Source organism: Anabas testudineus, chromosome 7 (assembly GCF_900324465.2).
Source record: "Anabas testudineus chromosome 7, fAnaTes1.2, whole genome shotgun sequence".
Lineage (NCBI taxonomy): Eukaryota > Metazoa > Chordata > Actinopteri > Anabantiformes > Anabantidae > Anabas > Anabas testudineus.
The window spans coordinates 7922608-7947187 of NC_046616.1; the positions used below are offsets into that span (position 1 = coordinate 7922608).

Sequence of the window (24580 nt, forward strand, 5' to 3'; positions counted from 1 at the left end):
TATTGTTGGTCACTATGCTTTCTATATTTTAGCTTTTGAGCCATTGCAAATTTTCTAAACCTGATGAAGCACAAAAGAAAATGCATTACTCTTTACAGTATGATTAAAATAATTTATAATAAATAAATAAATAAATAATTTTAAATTAGAGTAAGTTGGTGTTCATGCAAAAACACTGCTAACCTTGTAACTGTGAGATTAGCAAGTATTACAGTGGTGTCGATATACTACTGTTAAGTGCATTTTAGCTTGGAAACAGTGTCTGCCCATGATGATTTACATTCTTCTCCACATACTGTAGAGTATGTAAGTCTGTGTTTATTTAGCATAGCAGCTACTCTTAAGAATAATCTGGGACTTATTATTACTATTGCACATTTTCACTCACAAGGTTTTATTTAATGGTTCACGATGTAGGTGCCTTTATTTCATTAAATGAGCTTAAAAGAACTTGTCATGAGCTGTAATTTACACTGAGTGGCTGGAAATGCCACATGTACTGTAAAGTAAATGAAGCCCACTGCAAGCATCAGAAGCTGTTTGTGGTTTGGTGTTGTGGTCAGGGTTGACTCACTCACTTTCTCTGTTATGGGAGCAGGCCGCACACACATAAGTTATATATGTTAATGTGCACACATACACACTCCATATACACACACAAATGCTTACATGTACTGTAGCGAGTTACACGGCCTCACACGCTCCTGCAGAGCCCATATGCACATCCACATGGGGACATGTACACAGTTTTTAATAGACCTGTCTGTCAGCACAGTGTGCAGCATGTCAGGGCAAAAGTGGAGGAGGGAATAAAGGAAGCAAATACACAACAGTAGAAATTGATATATGTATGGAGCAACCAGCCTACAAAGTGTGGTGCTTTTTCAGAGAGAAAGTATAAATCACATGTAATTGAGAGAATAAGGCGGGAAAAAAGAATTTGTGTGTAATTATGCTAATTATTGTAGCCAATATTAAAGCTTGTAGACACTTAGGGCCCACTTATTGTAGCTGATTTGACCTTGTGGGCGTAAACAGACTGTACTTGATAGACAGTTCATTCACCCCTTATTAGTCTTTTTAAAATTCTTTTTAAAACTACTTGAAACTAAACTAAACATTGCAAATATGTAATTGGGTTTTTAATAATTGAGTGGTCTTGAATTAAACACTGTGTAGCCAGCCTGATAAACAAATTGAATTGAACTTTGTTTAATTGCGTTCATTCAGCTTGACTTTGCTTTAGGGAGTGAGAGTTATAGATCATTCAGATGTTACACATAGTCCCAAAGCCAGAAGTAGGCAGTGGTAATACATTTCAGAGGTTTTGTACCAGGCTAATTGGGACGTGAGTGTTAGTGGAACTAGTGGAAATGCTTTAAACATTATGTTTTACCTTTTCAATGTGTGAATTTATAGTAGACCAAACCTTTACTCACACGGTTGCTGTACGTGCCCCATTTATCTTGAATTTGGGGCACGTAGAAGCTTTTATGTAGAAGGACCAGAGAGAGCGACCTGCTCTTCTGCGTACTTACATTTGTGGCAGACTTCGAATGTACTGATCAATATTTAACACTGAGAAAGGACATTCCAGGAAATATTTCCTTCCATGATGAACTAATACTTTACACATTCTCTAGGAAATTAGTATACACCCAGGTCCTATCAGAGCTGTCTGACTCAGAAATTAGTCATAAAATGTCAGAAAACTACAGGTGCAACCTGCAATACTTTGAATTTAACATACTACAGTCATTCAAAGACTGTATTGTTGTTGTTTGACAGAATTAGATGCTCAAGGTTTAACTGACATTGAATACACAATAAAACTATAGTGAAACTGATACATGTCATCACAGTTATCAAACTGCAAACCAAGCTCTTGGTAAACAGGACTTTGTATTCCTTGTCCTTCAGCTAAATAAAACTAACATTTACTCAACAAAATGTGAAATATTGTACATTTACATATGATTTAAGACAAGGCTGCAAATTTATTAACAACTTGAGGCAAGCTAGTCAAAAATGTTTGTTGAATAAAGTGCAGTGCATTGGAAAGGAGCTGATTTTGATAGATTTCATTGGAGATCTGCACTAGTCTCCACCTTCTCAAGTGTTCATATCTGTGAAACCATGTGTCCTGAGGTTACCTATAACATCAGCTCCATCTTTAAAGAGGACTGACTGAAAACTGCCAAGTGGAACAAAAAGAAACAAACCTTGACATATGTGAAGACACCGAGAAAGACTCTCTCTTATTCAAGGCCTATATATAATAGCCCTGCAACTGATTCTCTGCTTTGTCCTGATGAATGGACAGTGCACACACACACACACACACACACACACACACACACAAACACACACAGAGGTCTATCACAGCATGTCCACCATCAGCATGCTCCTCGCCAAGAGAAAGTCATAAAATACACTCACCTCTCACTCCTAAGGCTGTGCACCGACACACACACACACACACACACACACACACACACACAGACTCCTCTCGTCCCATTCATCCATTTCCTCTCTTCACTGAATAACACCAACTCAATTGTATTGACCACAATCACACTATGTTTCTTAATTAAAAATCTGCCTCGCCGCTCTGAGCCCATCGAAAATGTTCGCCCCATGCGGAGAGGTGTTTGTGCACATGTGTATTTTGAAACATAGATAGATTTAAAAGCACACATTTGTGTTGGTTAACAATAAGGTAAAAGAGGCTCAAAAGAAAAAAATAACATTTGTGTGCTTGTGTGTAGATGAGAGGTTGGACACAGATTGTATTTGTGTGAGACTGTGGCAGCAGAGTATGGACTGAGATGACATGATAAGAATAGGATTTATGAAATTGGAACGGATGCTGAAGGATGCGTGTGTGTGAGCGTATGTTTGTGTGTGTGTGTGTGTGTGTGTGTGGACACAAGTTGTGATTAAAAGCCTGGATCTAAGCCTGTGCTGTTAGATCAATAGTAGATTTGAGTCCTAGTGAAAAACAATACCTAGGGGTAGTGCTATGGATTGATGAAAGAAAGTAAGGACTCACAAAGTGTTTGAAAGCTTTTAGAAAATGGAAATGCAAATGATGAGACTGAGAAAAGGAAGATATTGAATTGAAGGAAGAGAATGGAGGAGGATTAAAGTGAAAGAAAAAACAAAAAAAAAAGAGGAGGAGAAGGACAAAGGAAGTGAAAACGGGAGTTGTCAAAAGAGAGAATAAGAGACCAGATGGCAACACCAAAGAGTAAGAGATAAAGACGAGAAAAGCAGGGTGCTTAATAGGATTTCAGTGCATTTTTAATAAGATGATAAAGGAACTTCTGTTTTTTGTTTTTGTGTATGTGTCTATTTGCCTGTCACACATGCGTCTTCTTGTTTCCTGTGAGCCCAACTATGGGGCCATTTTTATCCATAGGCCAACTGGACAATTTCCTAGGAAACCCCTACGGGAGGGAAAAGTAATTTGAAAGTCAAGTGCAGTGTACACTGCACTGCAACACTAAATACTGACAGACAACTACAGGCAGACTGTAGGAGGAGTGTAAGGATTTCTACACACTGTAACACTAATGAGCTGCTGGCTGCTGCATACATTGTGAACCGGTCATTCAATTGCTGTGTAAGAATCAAATATGATTATCAAAACAAATAAATAAATCTAAAACCCTGAAGACACGAGTGAATGACCTGCTGAACCATTTTAAAGCCCCTTTTATACTGAACACAGACAGAGATGCTAACTACCTGGTTGGGACCTGGCTGCAGACGAAGGTAGTGCACTAACTTTGCAGGGAAGCAGGTCAGTATTAGCTGATGTTGTTAATGTTGGCAGATAAACCTTAACAATAGGGATGGTTAAGGATGGAGAAATCCTTTGGATAAGAAGATAGCATGAAGAAGCATTTCAAGAAAATCAGTTTCAGCAAAAAGTCGTCAACTTCCTGTCAAGTTTAAGTCCTTGCGGGCAGTCCGTCATCTTTGTCTGCAGACAGGTCCCCTCCAAAATGCACAAATGGAAAGATGAAAGATCTGAAGTTTAGAAGAGCATCACCTGCTGGTGTTGGTTATCAGCTCATAAGAATTCAGAATCGTACCTGCTGTCTCATATGTCGACTGCACTTCATTTACGTAAGTGGGCTTCCCTGCCCTTGCTGCTCTGTAACAAGCAACACACCCACCAGCCAAATGTATCCAAAGAAAGAAGGTGGAAGGAATACAAATGGGTTTTTCAGAGTGAACGTCACTTGTTGAGCCTTTGATAGGTGACTTGCTTCTCCTAATAATCTTCAATTGATGCTTTGGACAGTTCTGGTGCACACTCACTTTAGCTTTTCAGACTCTTCCCAGAGAGGAAACATTAAGTTCTTAATTGTTAAATGGTAATTAATTGATTTAGCATCTACATTTCTAGTTTGATTAGATTTCTCTGACTCAAACACCATGATGCAGACAAACCATCAATGACATTGCACCAATGGCTATCTGTGGTCTGATAGGACATCCATCCACCCGGAAGCCGTCCAGACAGCCAGACAGCCAGACCTATTTACAGAGGTATGAGAGTGTGAATGGGTTGTATCACCGCCACCTCAAACAGTCTTATCACGTAGGGACAGCATCCAGTCAGCCTTTTAAAATCCTCCTACAGCCAGCCTCTCCCTCTCCATCAACCCCTGCACTCGCTCCATCTCTTCCCTCGTCCTTTTATCTCAGACACACTCCTCCTCTTCGGTGGCATCTTGCATGTGTTTGAGTCCGAGAAGGACAACGATCAAAAGTTTGGGAATGCAGACAAATATTTGTGTAAAAAAATAAATAAATCAGCAGCTCAGGTATGAGTCTACTGTAGATGTTTAACCAAATTAATTTTTGATTTTCACATATATATTATTTTAAGACTAAATCAAAAACTCATGACAAAATTAAACATTCACATCTATCTCTGTTTGTCTCTCAGAGTAGGTCCGTCTATCTGCAGGCATCTGTGAGTGCCAGCACAAGGCATTAATCATTCACACCAAATCATTATAAATTCCCACGCTTGCAGCTGCAATATTGCTGTGTGTGTGTGTGTGTGTGTGTGTGTGTGTGTGTGTGTGTGTCCATCCAGATGCACAGGTGGTTATGGTGTGTCAGTATGATGGCACATGGATGCATGTTTACATGTTTGTGTATCTAAATGCATGTGTATGTTTATGTTAATGCAGATGTGTAGAGAAAGAGTGTGTATGTGTGTGAGACCCTAGGTATGTGCTGGTTGCCCGAGGCTCCTCTCTTTCTCCCTGGCTCTCTCGCCTGGCTGGAGCCTTTTCTCATGGTTTATGCATATGGAGAGAGAATCCTCTACTCGTCTTCCTCACCCCATCCCACCCTGTTTCCCCAGAACAGGGTGGGAGTTGTTCCTCAACATACATGCAAGCAGATACCTTCAATTCTTCCCACATTTCTGGTGCACACCACAAAGGACGAGTTAGGAAAACAAAGATAAGCAAAGAGAAAAAGAGAGAGGGGAGGACGAGATTAGGTAAGGTAAGGAGTAAAGTGAGTTAAATCAAAAAGGGTGAAAGATGGCCGCCCACACTGAGCCTGTTAAACCTACATTGTGAAGTCCCTAAAGATGACTTTTGTTGCAATTTGGCGCCATAGGAATAAGTATCAAATCAGCAATGCAATCAGGTTTTCTTTTCATGCTCTATTTCTGTTGTCTGTCTGCAGCTTCCTCTGCAAGCAGGCTCCGATTTAACCAGTGCCAGGTCAGAGAGGCAGAACAAACACTGGCCACACACAAACACACGCAGGGCAGTTATCGCTGTGCCGCTTCCGCGGGGCTATATTAAGAGATAATCCTGAACTGGCCTTAGAGTGACACAAACACACCAACACCGTTTCCCACAACTCATATCGGTTATTTGGTGAGAAATTTATTCCACTACAACAAATAGTAGTGTAGGCAGATACACTGGAGCTTGTTGTAATGTTTTCCCTTGCTGACACTAAATATACTGAAAAACAAAAGCAAGCCATTTGGCGAATACAGTACTTCTCTCCAAACCTCCTCACTTTGCAACAACTTGACAGTTCCTAGTGTAAAACAAACTAACACAAAGTATGTTTGAGTGCAGTTTTCCTTAATAAATAAATAAAATAGACTACAGGGAAAGTTCCTGGTTCCTGGTCAACATCTCTATTAATTCATCCAGTGAACAGATTACAGTGCATTTTGTGGCTATGTGAGCATATTCTAGCTGCAGGATTTTGGGACTTCATCTGAATATTAAATGAAATGACAGCAGATTAAACACTGATTGACACAAAAAAAATTGTTACAAACCAATAAACAGGATATCGAAGGGTATTGAACAAAAAAGAAAAAGATTTTATTTTAACCTGGTGTCAAAACAGAGGAAACAGGAAACCAAACAGGTGGAGAAATCAAATGAACGCGACACATAGACTAGATGTAAGAACAAAGAGACGACTAAAAGAGACTTGAAATACGGTGGAGAACAAAGTAACAAAGAAAGTATGAACAAACAAAGTGGCAAAAAAATCACTGCTCTAATTCAGACACAAAATACAAACTAATTTACTGACTGGAAATACAGCATGACATCTGAAAATCACTGCAAACAACTTACAAGCTGTGGAACAAAGTCCAGTAAACTAAAGCAGGGTCCAGGGTGTAACAAAGTCCAAATCCGGGAACAGAGAAGTGGCAAATGGTGAGTAGCAGGTGAAGGTGGTGAGTCCATGTTACAATCCATGCAATTCTGCATGCAAACAATCCACGTACAATTCAACGTACAACAACCTGGCGACAAACTGAGGACTGAGGGGAGCTACAAAGAAAAGGGTGAACACAGGTGGAATTGGTTTGTAATCAGGCAGAGGAGAGAGGAGAGTGAGCCAGTCCAAATGTGGGCACAACAGGAAGTGGTTTGAGAGCAGAGCCACAGGAGTGAGACCAGGTGAAAAACAGGAAGGAGGCAGAAACAAAACCAACTGAGCCAAAATGAGGAGGGAATCGTAACAAGTTGTTGACTTTAACAGTGGATGAAAAGCCATGGGCTGGATAATGGTTTGCTGACTAGCTTTTTGCTGATGACATACATAGTTACCGCATGTGCCATTCAAGTTGTTATCCCATACAGATTGTCTTCACGATAATGGAATTAATTTGTCTGTTGGCAACAGCTACATGTGAGATATGTGTTGATCATGTTCATTACTTGGTGTGTTAGGACAGAATTGATTGAAATTTATTATGTGGACTGAATTGTTTGTGTTGATGAAATGCAGCTGGCGCAACTCTCCACTTAAACCAATATAGTTTTAGCACAAATGTCTATTATGAATATAAAAAAACATTACTAATAATAAAAAAGAGTATGGAGCAAAAGGAGCAACTACGACTTCAATTGCTTTGTCTGGATTTACAGTTTGTTGTGTTTGCAGCTTTTGAAGTATTTCTGGAAACAGGAAGAGGAAAACAAACCTTTTCTAGGAATTGTCATTCCAATTTATTATCACTTGAACAACAAATAGCAAGCACAGTGAGTTGGCAGAAGTCAACACTGTGGTGTGCAAGTTATCAGTGAGCTCAGGGAAGACAGAAAAATAACACAGAATAGAGACGGGAGGAAATGCTCCTTTTAGTGTGTGTTACTTATGTTTCGGGCGATTCATTCCTGCTCTTGTGGTACTGTACATGCATGTTTGTTTCTGAGTTTGTGTGCATTGTACACGTCCCCTGGTGACCCTGATAATGATGTTGCTATCACAGTCGGCCCCGGCAGAATTCTACACCTTGATGTCCCAACATGCCCACAGTGCTTCACACATGGAAACATGCAGCACGGCTCAAACACTCACACGTGCATCACAGATCCAATGACCTTCACGGTGGGTGATCTGGTTTCTATGGCGATAGTCATGTTTGCCTGACAAGGTGTGAAAACTACAGTATTAGTAGACGAGGACTGTGCAGTGTAAAGGGAGAGAATAAAAGTTTCAGAGAAGAATATAATATAAATAAATAAGAGGAAACAGGAGAAGAAAGGGGATAAGAGTGAGGCTCAAGAGAACGATGGGGAAATGAAAGAATGACAATTGGAAATTCTTTTAAAAAAAGGAGCATGTACGTCTGTGTCTAATTGGAAGGAACAAGGCAGTAACACAGACAGGGTTAGAAGTGTCATTCGCACTGGGGCCACTCATAGTCAGAAAAAGTCTAGTAAAAATGAATGTGAGCAACAAAAGTGTATAAAATATTGCAATATTAAAAATATATATAAAGTTGGATCATCCTCTGCAGAGTGTACCCAAGGTTGTGTCTGTAATTCACAAAGCAGAATACTTATATTAATTCAACTTACTGGCAGGTCATTAAATGTACATTCACTATTTTAAAAGACAGGTGACTGGTTTGTTTTGTAGGCAGTGTTGTGGTGCACAAAAAGCAATATGTTATCATTGCTCAAGACACAAAGGCTTTTAGGTTATACTAATTACACAAATGTAAGTGAGAAAAGAGGAAAAGGCCATTTATCATTATGTTCTATTAATTTATTGATGTGGTCTATTTTATTTTTTAATATGTGTTTACCCCTGGCTGTGATGCTCTTTTGTGACTGAATCGATCCATGGAGCATGTAAAAACTATTGTTCAGTCAACCTTTATGCCTACACTTGATTATAGAGATATTCTGTACTGTTACGCTACTCCGACAGTTCTTCAGAAGCAAAACCCTGTTTATCACAGAGCACTATGTTTTCTTGCTAACAATACTTCACATTTACATTTAGTTGTTTGGCAGACGCTTTCATCCAAAGCGACTTACAAGTGAGGTACAAAGCAAATTATCTAAGCCTAGAAGAGGAACTGTAAAGTAAAGTGCTCTAGGAACTAGTTCCTAGAGCACTAACTGTTTCAGTTTCATCAGGTATAACTGCAAGATTTATGTTTTTTTCTAAAAGGGCAGAAAAAGATTTGAATGTAGAGGAAGATGTACGTGTAGAGAAAAAGTGGGATCTTTTGAGGTGAGGAGAGGGGACAACAAGACGTTGATCGCTTGCAGAGCGCAGTGAGCAAGAGGGATTGTAGATCATGTTGAGGGAGTTCAGGTAAGCCGGTGCTGTTGAGTTGACCACTTTGTAGGCAACAGTCGGGACTTTGAACCTGATGTGTGCAGCTACAGGAAGCCAGTACAGGGATGTGACGTGAAGTGTTGTAACGTGACCTTTTTGGCTGATTAAAAATGAGACGTGCTGCTGCATTTTGGATCATCAAACCATGGGTTTGATGGTGCATGCTGGTGACCCCATGAATAATACTCATCACTGCTCTTTGTTGACTGGACTTATCACCTGCTAACATTCATATATAATGTCTAAAGGTTCCAGCTCCCAAATTATCTCTCATTTAAAACCTGTAACTACAAAACATGATCCGATAACAACTCAGCCCTGACTTTTTCCACATGTGCGCACTAACCTTGGTAGTAATGCTGCACCATGGAATGATCTGCAAACTACCAGTAATGTTGAAAAGTCTTTGTTCATTGTTGTTTCCACTAATTTCTTGTTTTTTAATTTATTTTACTGTTGATTGAACTCTTATGACTACAAATGTTTCTTGTTCGCAAACGAGATTGTGATCTCAATGAAACTACCTGATTAAGTGAAGTTACACATTTGACTGGATAATGTCTGTGAGCCAGGCAACTAAGCTAACCACTCAAGCACAAAACGACTTGAGCTGAACACTTGTGTGACTTTTTCATTAAGCAAAGCAGAAGATTGATTGCTTTTGGGGTGGTGCCAAAGTTGCATGTTTTTGCTGGGAGAGCAATTAACCAAATTAATGACTTTAAACCAATGAACACGATTAATCTTTCCATTGAGCTGTTTTCTGTCAGTGCAGAACAGTGACATATTGGTTGTGGTTACAGTGAAGAAGAACCCCTTCGGGAAAAATCTGATTAGATACAAATGTGGGTCCATATAAATTGCATCAGTATGTTGCGTGTCAGTTCTCAAAAACGTACACACTTCTCCACTGAGCTTCTAAAATAGACATTAATACCACCTGGTTGTTTTAATGTTGTGGTTGACAGGGATCAGCATGCAGCTACACAGCCCCGTGTGCAGCAGTGATGCACTTTTCCCCCTATAGTGCTCATTAAAACCACCAGGTGGCTTTAAAATTGTGGCTGATAGGTTCATGCATGTATGTGTGCATCTTAACCGATCTGTCAGTGCAACAGGAGGATTTAAGTAGGATTTCTGGTGCTTGGTTGAGGTTTATGCCGACACTGGGGTTTTTGATTCGCTGCTCACTCACGGACAGCCATGCATGACAGGTTGCTTCCTCTACTGAGGAGAAAGAGGGAATGAAGAAGAGGAGAGAGAGAGAGAGAGAGAAAGAGAGAGGCAGGTGGCAATGAGAGAGAGTTAGATTGAAAAAATGGAAGGTAGGTTGGAAAAGAAGAGGGAAGGAAAAAATATGGACCTACGCTAAAAGAATGAGGGAATCAGAGGATGACGACAGAGTGATGCACTGAAAAACAAGAGAGCTGCTCTGAAGTTGGTTTGGAAAATAGAGGAGAATATTTTCAACACTTGCTTGGAAAATGCCTTAATCACGTGCCAGTGAAAGATGATGTCTGAGACATTGTATTCAACACTGAATAAGGAAGTTAATTGCATGACAGCATGTAGGCAATCACTTTAAATTCTCACTGGCAGCAAAAACTCGGTAATGACTAACATTAATTATTAGTGACTGCTTTTTAAACCTGCTGTATGAATTCACTCAAGCCAGTGTTTCTGCAACTCAATTGGGATTACTGTTATTGGTATGAAGCTCTCAGACAGTTTAAACACTGTTTAAGAGTTTGTCAATACATTTTTGCCATGGTTCAGATCAGCTCTATTTCTGAACTGTAATACATTTGGCTTAGTTTCAGCTGGGGAAACTATTCCAGAGCAATTTATTGAGAATTCCTCAGGAGCCCTTACGTTAGTAACTTACAGTATAATGATCAGATGTTTGTGGAAAAACTTTGATGGACATTCACAGTAGGTTTAGGTTGGGGAAAGACAGGTTTGCTTAAATACTAAAAACATGAACACATCTCGTCTTGTCATGATGGGCTAACGCCTGAATCATAATTATTATCCTCTATCTCTGCATTGATGAAAACACATCCTCTCATTTAGGTCACTGTGGTCGTGTCCGACAGCACAGAAAAAACACTGCTTTTGTTTCTTATGAGCGACTGGTTCCATTCATCATTCATTCTGGAGGGAAACTGCTATTAGGGTGATAAATATAATGTCATTAGCAAGAAATGTAAGATGTAATTGCCAAAGTGTCATTTCTGAAACCTGCCATTAGCATTACTACTATTATTATTATTATCATCAGCAGCAGCAGCAAAATCAGAGCTGCGATCAGGAATAAGACACCACTGCAGGTTCATACACTACTGATACAGATACCAGTGTTCATCAGGTTTGAGTTTGTTACATCAGTGAACTAGAATTAATTTACTATTTACTTAAGTAGAAGTTTTGCTTTTTTTTTTTTTTGTCTTTTTAATAAAATTATCTTCAGACTGGAGTTGGAAAAGTGGGTAATACTGTATAATCCTGATCACATCATCATAATAACAGATAGTTAGACAAAGGAATCTGTTGAAGGTCCACTTACCACATTTACAGCTTTGTACCACATCGCATGGACTTGGACATGACTCATATCTCTGTGAGAAGTTACATTTATTTTACTAAAACAATCCAAATGTCACTCGTTATTTGAGTTTTATATTCAACCTTGAAATTATTATAATGTTAATGAGAATAATTTCTGCTAAACCTGTTTTTTTTTTCTGTTTGGTGGAAGTCTGAGCGTGTGTATAAAGCGTCAACACAGAAATATGACTTTTGAGGTTATGCGCTGTGTGCGGCCCAAAACTGTGAGGTTTAATTGGCCATGAGGAAGTACTGAAATAGCTCAAAAGTGAAATGGGCTGGAATGTTCTCCAGATCAGACATCATGAGGGGTGATAACACTTACTGACATCCTCTGTGATACCATCGTAAATCTGTCGATATGGCACCTCTGCCTTTCCTCTTCAGCGTGTTCTATCATTTTTTCCCCTTTACACTTCTTTTTTACTCATTCACACATCATTTGAGAAGTCTGAGAAGAGGGAACACTGCGAGGAAGGGGTGGATAGAGAGATGGTGGAAAGAAAGGTGTAGTAAATGGGGGATTGATGGTTTGTTACCTCTATCACCAACTTCACCTTCTCGTCCTTTCCCTGCTTCAACATGTTGTCAAGATGAAATGATAGAGCAAAGGATCTGCCTGCAAGTATCTCCATCCACATGCACGTCATCAGTCTTGCACCATTTCTCCACGTCAGATATAAAGTCTAACATTTTCATTTTCTATATTTTTTGTCACAGCTTTATAGTTTTTAATTTTGAATTTTATGCATATTATTAATGAATATATATATATATCATAATACAATTATTCAATTATTAGTAAGTTCATCAAAGCGCTGAGTCTTTGATATGTTATTTGATGAAGCTTACACATGCTCAGTAATTTAGCAGTGACACATACAGTAAACAGTTGTTGATCTGCAGTCGGGGAAAACTCAATAAACAAAACTGCCTGTGTCTGTGAGTCACTGACTACCGAACACAATGAAGTCCCACAAATAGAGTGTGTGACAGGCAGGTGCTCAGATTTGAGAGGAGAAAACAAAGAAGCCCAATCTGCAGATTTCTCCAGAAACTAATTATTCCACCTCACACACATACTGTACACACATACACACACACTCCCATTTCCATTAGCAGCCCTATGTGCACGCTGAGTCTAAAATTAGTACACAGTCTGTTGAACAACAAACAGGCTACAGGGAGGAAGACGTGCTGCCAAAAGGCTTAGATTACAAATGGCTGAGAGACAAGTCAGCCAAGACTAAGTTGCTGTTAACAATAGTCACTACAAGAAATATCCAACCTTCTCAAACTTTTACTGTAATACTCAGCAGGTAAAAGCTTCTAATACTCTGTTGTAATAATCACACAGGACACGATAAAATCAAGACATGCGAGTTGTGATTGTTTGCACTTAATTACTGACAAATGATACATTTCTCTCACTGATAGGTCATGAAGTCACTTTTATCAACATACATGTCCAGTCCAAAGGGTGTTATCTATCCCTTTGTACGACCACAAGCTGCTAATGTATGTTCCATCCATTTTTCTTGAGAGCAGCTGAATTTATTTAGCTGAAACTCCTCTGATTGAGAGGGGAGTTCATCCTTTCTCAGTAATGTTGTCTCCCAGGTGTATGTATGGACTGAATGACTCATATAAATGAGTTGCAAATACACAGTGTGTGGATGTTTAAGTGTCCCTCATTCCCATTCATAACATCGGCAACACTCAGGGTTTATCCTCCTAATGCACTAAACACCAGCGTGCACATGCAAAAACACAGACTGTAAAAGACTTTGTCTTGTTGTTTAAATAGCTTGATATGAACCAAAGTAGCCTGTTGGACAAAATTAAATAATGACCTGATGATGGCATTAGATGAAAAGTTAAAAGATCACAGAAGTCATCATGATTCATCAGCTGGTCACAATTTGATGTCAATTAACCCTGTAGATGTTGAGATATTTCACATTGAGCTGTCAGGATTCATCCTCTTAGCGCAGTCTGTACAGTTCATGAATTCATTGAATTAAATGTTGTTTATCTAAATTGTATATGAATTACCCTCCAATATAAATGACATATTTAGAAGTGATTCATCCAAACATGAATACACTTGCATCTAAACATAACTAGAGTCTTCTTATCAATCAATTTTTGTTCATTCTTTGATTAGTTCTTCTACTTTGACTTGTCGCTGTCTGAAGATAATGTTTCTCAAACTCTATGAAGCTGTAGGAAACATTCAGGCAGGCTCATCATGTTAATTTATATAAATTATACTGTAATTCCTAGATTTAGTTTTGACCCACAAACTTAAACAAACAGTAAATTTTTTTCCAGTGTAAAATAAAATATTCCACAAGTAAGTCTAACCTTAATACATCAACTATAATTTCTCGTATCTTCTTGATTGGCCTGATAATTCACATCCCTGTCCTGGATTAGTAATACAAAGAACAGGGCATTGCACACTCAACCCAGCTTTTTTATCATCATGTGTTTAAGACTCAATTTTGAAAGTGACAGATCCAGCTTTATTTATTACCTGTACGTTTGCCTTTATATGTTAAAGTCACATGTGTTATATGTATTTATATGTTACATTCACAGTACAACTGACCTGTTAATAGAAAGTTATCTCCTTGCTTGTCTGGCTCAGTCTGCCAAATGTTATCTGATGCAAATGGAATCAGAGCATAGTACGACAGATATGGAGCCCGGCGCTGCTTATTAGATTACCAGAACACACAGTACATTGATTAGCGGTGATAATAAAGGATAATATTCCGTTTAAGGTTTAATCCATATCTGACACAACAAGGCTAGAGCTTTGTCACATGCAGCTGAGGGGCTTTTCCTGGTTGCTTTTACTTGCAGCATTTTGCACGGAGCTGCAGGACATTAAGAGGCCTACATGTGTTCTGTGTGGGCGTCTGCATCTGTGCTTCTGATTGTGACTGTGTATGTGCATATAGGTTTTTGTGTATATGTGTGTGATTGAGTGTGCGTTAATCTATCACAAGTGGAGTCCAAATCCCTAAGTCAGAGTCTTATCAACTCCTTCCTCTACTTCATCAGCATTATCCACTATTATAAACCTGTAGTAATCACTCTCTCCTCTCCCTCTCCCAAAGTTTGTTCTTATGAAACTTTATTAATAGTAGTGTACATGATGACGATGGTGCCTCACAAAAGTAAGTTAAAATGAGACGTTGCAACAGAACCACAGTTGTTGTTGTTGTTTAAACTAGCAGAGTGTTTATTGCACCGTCTGCCAATGGAAATGACTAATAAACCAGACAGATCCTCGTGCATCTGCACCTTTCGGGTTATTGTCCTCTTTATCTAAAAAGTCTTTGCTGTCTGCTCAGGGAGGCTGAGATTTGATTTTTGTCACCAGACCGTGACACCCGGCTGATAGTTTGAACCTGTCACCAAAAGCGAGCGCTGACCTCCTCTCAAACAAAAAGAGACCCTCTTGACTTCCCACTTCCGTCTCATCCCTACATCCACCACTGGATAACTTTTCTGTAACATTAATCTGCCCTTTCTTTCTTTGCATCGCAGTGTGATTTTCCTTGTAACACTGTCTGAATGCCAAGAGCCGGCTCTGCTGTGGTATTTGGCTTCATGTCCTCACTTTGCTCCAGACTATGATGAACTCACACACAAACAGCCACAACTCATCTACTGTATCTGTAGATTCTGTCAGCGAGTCAGGAAGGAATTAATGCCACTTAATGAGCCCTCATGCTAACACATTTATAAATACACACAAAAAACTAAACACACACTTCTTCTGTACTATATTACAAACATACAAATAGCTAAAGTTATCATTTTGTTCTGATTTTCACCAAAAAGTGATTTGTTTACATTTATTTCCACTCCACCACCTCGGACCATCACATTTCACTTTTGCTGCACTGACTCATCCACTTCTTTCACTTACTTCAATGTCAAAGGTGGATTATTTGCAGAAAAAAATGGAAAGTATCTTCTGCCAAAGCAAAATAATTTCTCACTTTCCTCTCAGAGATAATCTTTATCTAGTCTCTTTTCTGAGATCTGTTTCCTGAAAGTTCTGTTGTGTACACGGCTTATACTCAAATTCTTTTTCTCTCACTATAAATCAGAATTATCACATTATTGATCACATTTTTGTGTCTAGAAATCAAAATTTTCTTGTTGCATACTGCATTACTGTGGGAAAGGAAGGACAAGCATGAGAAAAATAATAAATGTTAAACCATTTGCACGTGCACACACACACACACACACACAAACACAGCATCTTGTCAAACCTGTCCTACCTCAGTGAGGTGCGGGTTGGGGTTGAATCCGCACTGGTTACAGACGGTGGATTTACACTGGGTACAGGTGTTGTAGTTGGGTACAGCCGGTGGGTTGGACAACTCTGTGGTCGTGCACACTGGGCACAGTTTGCTGCTCGGCATGGGTGCGATCTGCGGCACCGAGTAGGGTGAGGTGGGTGTCACGCCACGGTCAGGCGACACTGATGGTGACCGGCCCGTCCTGGAGCCACCAGATCCGCTGAAGTCAACTTGGAGGTTTCGACGGGAGGCATGCTGACCAGGACTTTGACCTCCGTGGCCTCCCATGCCAGACCCAGTTGGGCCATGACCCATCCCATGGCCAGACCCTGGGCCCTGCCCCATGCCAGGCCCCGGGCTGGACTGCATATGTCGTGGGGAAGTCGGAGTCTCGTGGGTTGCCAGGCGGTAGGGCTCGCCAGCTCTGGACCCTATTCCTCCACCAGTACTCATGCCTGCTCCTACTCCTCCTCCACCCATTCCTCTTCCCATACCCCCCATCCCTCCTCCTCCCATCCCTCCTCCCATTCCTCCTCCTCCCATTCCTCCTCCCATCCCTCCTCCTCCCATACCTCCTCCCATCCCTCCTCCTCCCATTCCTCCTCCCATTCCTCCTCCTATTCCTCCCATTCCCCCCATTCCAGGTCCTATTCCCCCTCTTCCTCCTCCTCCATGGCTTCCTTGTTGCATACCGGGCTTGGGGCTACCCATCGGGCCCCTGAAAGAGATGGAGAAAGAAAATTAAAGATATTAATATCACACTATTTTATAAATACATTGTTGTAAACAGCATAGGTGTGAGAACAAAAAGCTTGACACAGCAGCTAATGATCTTTGAGGGACACTGTTACATGCCTACAGGCTCTTTAGAGCACAGATGCCATTAAAGGAAAAGAGCTGCTCACAACCTCAGACAGATTAACTAACTACTCTGGCAAGAAACCAAACTATATTAATTTGTTCTGACCTTAAGACTGCATGAATAAAATTGTTGAATGCAATTTAAATAGTGTTAATTTTCTTTCTTGTGCTCAGGCAGAGCAAATGTAATAAGGAGAGCTGGTTGACGCACATCCAGCATGTAATGGAAAAAAATATTTTCTTTAACTTACTGTTAAATGACTGAGTACTAAAGGAGAATTCAGCCTGGGACCTGTCATTGTATTCTAACAAATTCAATTATCTCCTCACAGCCAGAGAAACAGCAGCAGAGACAACATTAAAAAAGAGCAAAAATAATTATGGAGTCATTTATTTGTAGCTGCTGAAAGCTGTGGAAAGACCTCTGAACATACAACAAATTAAAGTGGAAAACAACAGGCTGCAGAAAGGCAGACCACACACACACACACAGAGACGCACAGATTTGTACTGTGCATCTGAGACAACCTGCACACATCTACCTCAAGAAAACAAGTAACACAAACTAATGCAACATTCAAAATTAGGGATGAAAGGATTTCTTGGAAAAGTTATGTGGGAAACACAAATTGTGCACATTTACTGACTCTTAATGGAAATCCACATCTTTACCCTGTAGTTAATATTTTAAAGTTTAATTTAATATATGTTCGCTGACACATGCAATTCCTGAAATTAGAGTCAAAGTATTAATTGCCATGAAGTGACAATAGTTAGGGCCTCACATGCTGCGTCATACATTCGCACAGGCATCCCTAAATGTTTAAGTTGTTGCATGCCACAGTAGGGAAACCTCTAGGCTGTTGTAATTAGGAGCAGGAAGTTAGATGATATTGTGGACAGGGCAAGAAAGTTTGCATTAGGAGGCTGTGGTGGATGGAAAACTCAGAACTGGCCCACAGGAGACCAACATTCGATTGCAGTGACCAGTCATTTTTTTCTCAGGATGCCGCTTTTCTATTCTCCTCCCTGCGCCGTCATTGATTGAAGATATCTAGGCTCTACATATTACCAACTTGAAATGGTTAGCGGAGACTGAAAAATGTTCCTCGCACTTGTCACTACCACACTGTTCTTCTTGGACAGTGTGGTAGTGACAAAATCTTTGTCTCTTTGTCTCTGAGTTTCTCCTTTGATAATCTTTACCATCTTTAAACCCTTTCTTCGTCACACCCCCCTCTTTTTGTTCTATCCCTCTTATCTGTTGCCTTCTCATTCAGCACAAATCATGCCCTTGCGTCCCTGATTTATATTGTTGAAACTGTATGTTGAATTGTTTTTTTTATTTGTTTGGTTTGGTTTTTGCTTGACATCTTAATGTCAAGTGACAGGTGAAACTTCAGTGACATTGTCTTTCTTAAGAAACTTCTTAAACCTAAATGACCATAAAAATGTACAAATATTTTTAAAAGTTAAAGAAAATGTCTTTGGTCTCTGCTGTGGCAAACATTTGAAAAGTCTCAGGTAGTTACACACAGTTCTTCATATGGCACAGTGAGTACCCACTTTACTGACAATACATTACCAAGTTAGTCTCTATAGGCTGCATGCTGATTCACAAACATGCACATTTTCATTTTCTGATGAGGCTTACAGGTGCTGTGTGAGTGTGCATAGCTGTTTGTTTCTGTTTCTCTGTGTTTCATGGTGCCTGTGTGGATGTGTGTGTGCGCGTTTTTCAAGGGGAATAGAGTGACTCAACAAAAACCTCAAAGCTCCACTGATTCACCAGCAGAGATGATGAAGAAGACGGGATAAGAGACTTAAAGCTGACAGGGAAACTGATGATGGAAGGAGAAGGAGAAACAGGTGCAAAAGAACATGAGGCATCCTCACAACACTGGTTCCATACTTTGTAGAAAAAAAGATTTGTTGTCTCGTCTAACCATAAACATGGATATACATTGCTCCTTTTAGCTCTATACACAACAATTTCCGATCAAGCCCCAGTTTCAGGGAGGAATAGCTGATGAGGTATCAGGTTTCAAAAGCTCATGATGTCGAATACTAAACTGAATGAGCCTATTTTCTATTGAAATTAGTTTAAGACAATGTAAATTGAAAAAACAAACTAAAAGAAAAAGTTAAAGAATAGAGGGGAGATAAAAAAAAACACTATTTGTTTGGAAGACACCATTGCTAATTGGTGTCTTGAGCAACTGAAGCTGACACAGGTGACAACCCAAATAATAGGAAGAGTCCCTCTATCTGTGTGCTTACACACTTCGCCTCTGCGTTGCACTGGGGACATTTATCGCCGTCACACCCAGCCTTTAATGACCTAGTACACATGCTTGTTCAGCCAAAGTGATTTCACCCACTCCGGTTACAACCCTCAATTAACAGTGCAATTGTGAAAGAGAAGGATATAACGATGACGTTGACAGGAACAGGCGAAAACAGAAAGGAAATGGGTAAAGAAGTCACAGTCAGGGGCAGTTGGGGTAAGCTATACTGACTGGAGTTTTGTCTAATGTGTAAAAGATGCTCAGCTACAGCTATTTTACAACCTCTGAGACTGTGAGGTTCAACTCAGACTCAGCTTCCTTTTATCAGTTCACACATGTGAGGCTTAGATCCAAATCCTTCATTGATAGTTTATAAATGTTCATTTCTGTCCCACATGTTCAGATATTTTTAGGCAGGCTAGTACAGCTCATGTTAACAGTTTCCTATTTCAACTAATTTGGGTGGGAAATCTAAAAGTCATCTATGGCACATCCCATCCTTGTCATCTAGCACTTTTACCTTTTAATGTAATTGTTTTGAGATTCACTACATGTGTGTAATAAACAATATTTTGAATTGCTAAATATAGCTAAATTGTGTGATAGTGATAATAAATAGAATATAATGGAGCGCTTCTGCACAGCTCATGATTCACCAATGAACCAGTTTTGAAATATGACTTATTGGATCAATATTTGCATTGAGAGAAGAGCAAGATGGGGCTGGGCTGCAGTATTTCATTTGCAATCCCAGAAAATCCCCAGCAGAGGTGCTTTTGCTTTTTATTGATCTTTGCCTTCTCTTCCAGTTGAAATGCAGAGCAAACAGAGGATTGGGTAGGATCCCCCCAGACAGGTCCATTCCTTATCCCACCCATAGACCTGCAGCAAAACAACTCTATTTAGGTTATTGGTGGACCCAAACTAAACATCTATTTCATCCTCCTCCTCTATTCCTCCTCTGCCTCTCAGTGTCACAGCAGAGTCACTTCCCAACTCAGGCAGGAAAAATATTTTTCAGTACAAGTTAGTACAAGGAGCTCACGTTCGGAGTCGTCTCAGGTTTCATTACTTCTGCACTCTGTGGTCATATCTTTTCATGCTCTTGCATTTCCTCTTTGTGACTATCATTAGCAACACGACAACTGTTGCTGGAGATTTGATCTTTCCAGTTTGTTTGCTCTCAGCCATGCACCTTAGCAGTAGGTGTAGTTGTGCAGGAGAAATTGAAGGAACTTCTACTCTTTTTCTGTATTGTTAGTATATATATATATAGCTATGCTCCTTTCTCTTCTTCACTCCTTTATCACACGATTCAACACAACACAAGCCCACCTGGTAATGACCGTTACTTAAGGCATCTGATATACTGGTTGTGCAAATGTAACCAAGTCATGTACAATCTTTTGTCATAATTGTAGTTTCTCATATCTCATACTGTGTTTGTTGACAAAGAGAGCCTGGTGTCACAGTATCTTTCCTTAACAATGCAGAAAACAGAATGCAGTAGAAGCAGAAATAAATTTGAACACATTCACATTCGGTATTTTGCATAAACTTCACTTGAATGACTCCTTTGGGCAAACTGGGCCCATGAAACAACAATTTATAACAGGAAAAGTAGATTTATGTAAGTAGGAAACAGGAGCCAAAGAACTTGACAAAGGAAATGTGCACACGTGCCTACACACACATACTCTCACAAATGCCTGTCACTTTTTTTAAGTACAGAGTGGGCCGCTCATTAGTCTATTTTCTGTGTGATAAGACAGTAAGTATACACTGTATTACACCACACCATGTATTTTGCTACACATACAAGAGAGGAAATGAATCAGGTGCCTTTCATTCAGAGGATGTTATTGTGGAGCTGAATCTTCTCCTTCAATCAAGCCAAAGATCACACCAGGTTATTTCAGTTTAGAGGAAATAATCAATGAAATCAGATACTTCGTGGAGTGAAAATCTGCATTTTCTCAACTCTCAGTTCCACAGTTTGACACATCCAATCCATCATGTAGGAGGTGAAAATGCCCTCCTACCTCCTCACTTCAGTCTGATAATAGCTTGTAAGTTATGAATTTAAGTGTTAAAGTAGATATTTTCTATTATGTGGCTCAATATGTAGAAGGAGCCGTGCACAAACAGTAGCAGTACTAAGTGGGAGTATTTCTGAACTGACAGCCTAAATGTGACAACTTATGATGAGGTCAGTCAAAACTGAGACGGTTGTGGAGGGAAGGGCAAAACACATGCTAAATCAACGTGTGGAAAATGTTCTCCTGTGGCAACCCCTGAAGGGACAAGCCGAAAGCCGTTGACTATCCTGGAACACATAAGTATTCTGTAAAGATAAAGCCTTGTTATGCAAGTGGAGAGCGGCAACACTTGAGTGCAGCTGTGTCATTACTGTAATAATCTTATACTTATGCACATGCACAACATGAGAACACAGACACATACGCATCTAAGCAGAAACACAAACTGTGCTAACTGATGGCAGTTAGTGTAAAGCAGTGCACAATAAGAGGCTTTGCTGCAAATGACTTTGTAATCATCCCACATGGTGCTGCGTAAAGGCCACAAACACTGACCTGGATTTAAATAAAGGCTCGCCCTACAAGGCTAAATAATGAATTTTGGTCCCAGATATGAAAGCACCGTAATATTCACCTCCATCCCCAAAAAACTGCCACCTAATTCTCCATAAGTGGCTGTTATCATAAAAAAGAATCTTAATAAGATCTGATATTGGCTTGTTCTGTTCCTGCCCATGGATACAAAGAATAGAGTTAATGTCTTCAGCTTCACCACAGCCACAGTAACATTTATCATATAAATCACTTTCAGTAAGGCGCAGCACAGGCCCATCACACCAGGGCGGTTGCTGTTTAATTTACAGCCCAAGAGGCTGGAGACCAACACTTAAAGCTCTAACTGTACTCTACAATGCCCAGGTGCATTACTATGAACGTAAACATGCACATGCGCACTTGTTGTGTTTTGCAGAGGGGATACAGCAGCGTGTATGAATATTTGAGTTGTCTCATGATGTGCATCCATGAATTTGAAACGCATCACTTTTGATGACATGCCGTATGCATTCACAGTGTGTACTGTTCATGTCCTGGCTGTTGTCATTGTGTGTGAAATTGTCTTTCATGTGAACTGAGTGATAAAATGATTGTAAACCACACACACACGTCTACATTTACCTCTCTCTGCACAACAAGAAGCTTGCTCGGTTTTCCACAGTTAGAGATGCCATCAGCACCAGAGTGTTCATTATGTCCATACATACAGAGACACAGCTGCCTGCACTCATACTTATTTCTTGTAATCACATGGAGTAGGCCTACATACAAGTTTACACACACAAACAACCTCATTTCTCCCCTCCCACACGAACAGGCACTGATTGAGATGTATAATGCCTCATCAACTTTCCTCCCAGTCAAATCAAGTCGGGAAAGAAAAGGCTGCAATAGAAATTGAATTTTGAAAATTATAGCTATCTGACCTGTCTGACTGTAAGACTCGTTAACCAAATGTCTGTCACACAACTAGTTGACTACATGACTTAAAACTTAATTTTTGATTAAAAGGCTCAACTGGTCTGATACTGGCTGATGTATGAACAGATAACTAACTAATTACTTTGTTTAATAAAGTGGACAACTAGTTGGGATTAACTGGTTAAATGGCACACTAACCTGGCTAACTAGTTCCTTGCCTGAGTGGACAGCATTTCAACTGACTGACCAGTTTACACTCAACAGTAGAGGGAAAATCAGTGAGATGGAGACGAGCAGAGAAGACCTATTATGACCTATTATACATGCTCTCCCTTTATGTCTATATGTGTCATTTATGTCACATATAGACATCATTTAGACATCATTTCAAGGTGTTTCCACTCCTGTAGTACCCGCTACCTGAATTTAATCTGACTACAACATACTTGATCAATACCAATAGACCTGGAACACTATCAGTAATTGAGTGCTTCTAGTTTGAATCACTCCATTAAACATAACCCTTATAAAAAAAACAAACATTTGCCTCCTATACATCTCAGTTCATATATTGTCACATGTAACTTTGAACATCCAAAACACAACACCGCCCTGAGAAAAATAATTTAATATGCTTTAATATGTGTGGTGTATCAGAGCACCAGCAAGGAAGCGAAGTACTGTAGTTTCCCTCTCACTGCAGAGCGAATGTTTAAAACAGCCCTCAACCATTTTCTCTGCATTTTAATTGAAATTCCTATCACTGATGTGTTGCCTCAGGAATGAACGCACTGCTGTCTGTTTGAAGTGAATAGACTTCCACTGTGACAATGAAAGTAAAACATGATTGCAAATACAGTATGTGCTTTAATGCATTTAGAAAAGAGTGTGTGCATGTCAGTGTGTTACAGTTAAACTGAAGTGAGAACGTCTTTACCCTTGGTAATGTGGTGTGTTTTAGACTGCACAGGAATGTGCTGGGAGTGGGGCATACTGTAGTTATTGCTGAGCTGTAGAGAACTGAGGAGGCGGATTACCAAAAAAAAATTAATAAACTAAAACTCAACCATATGCCTTTTGAAAACATACAAACACGGTTTTTGCTAATTGACATCCAAACACACATGAGCCTAAGAAGAGCTAGCAGTCAAAATGTGGATTAGTACAGTGGACAGAGTTAGTCGGAAAACCCAAATCACATTTGACTTGAGCGTGTAAATCCAGGTGCAAGATCAATATATGTGCACAAAATCTCACACGAGTGTGTATGAATACACAGTCTCCCCTCTCCTGTTTCTCACTGTATGATTTTTGTTTACAGAGCAGCCTGTTTAGCCTTAACAAGCATCATTTTATAATTACTCTCATTAAGTCTACCAACAGACCCACAAGGGGATAAAGAAAAACAAAAACAAAAAAAGAAAGGAGAAGCATTGTGCTGCAGCTAAACAAACAAATAGCAGAGGAACAGCCTCATATACACACAAACAAATGTACAGTACATTCACAGATGTCCTCTAAAAGCTTTAAAGCTCACGTTCTTTAAAACCAAATGACAGAGAAGTTCCAAACCAAAAGCAAAAACTAAATGCCAAAACCAAAAATATACAGTAGAGACATTGGGCCAAAGTCATTTTCTTCGTCACTTGATTCAACTATAGAAGTTGCAGTGTTAGTTAAACTTACAAATCCAGGTCTGAACAAAATTCAAGCAATTACCAACTAACTCAAACAGAGTTCAAGAAGGAACACAGAAAATAGAAACATGATTCATTCATCTAAGTAATTCATTAAAGTTAATTTCTTTATCTAAGTCAAGAGTATGAAC

The 24580-nt window shown here is 39.7% G+C and overlaps 1 protein-coding gene across 1 annotated transcript in view; it reads right to left on the reverse strand.

Annotated features, from left to right (window-relative positions):
- bsna (bassoon presynaptic cytomatrix protein a) overlaps positions 1-24580 on the reverse strand; it is a 105749-nt gene that overhangs the window by 68218 nt on the left and 12951 nt on the right. The window contains exons 2-3 of the mRNA XM_026367009.1: positions 16661-16806; positions 16068-16525 (exon numbers count right to left, since the gene is read on the reverse strand). Of these exons, the coding sequence (XP_026222794.1) occupies positions 16068-16525; positions 16661-16806 (604 nt within the window). The remainder of the gene's footprint in view (positions 1-16067; positions 16526-16660; positions 16807-24580) is intronic.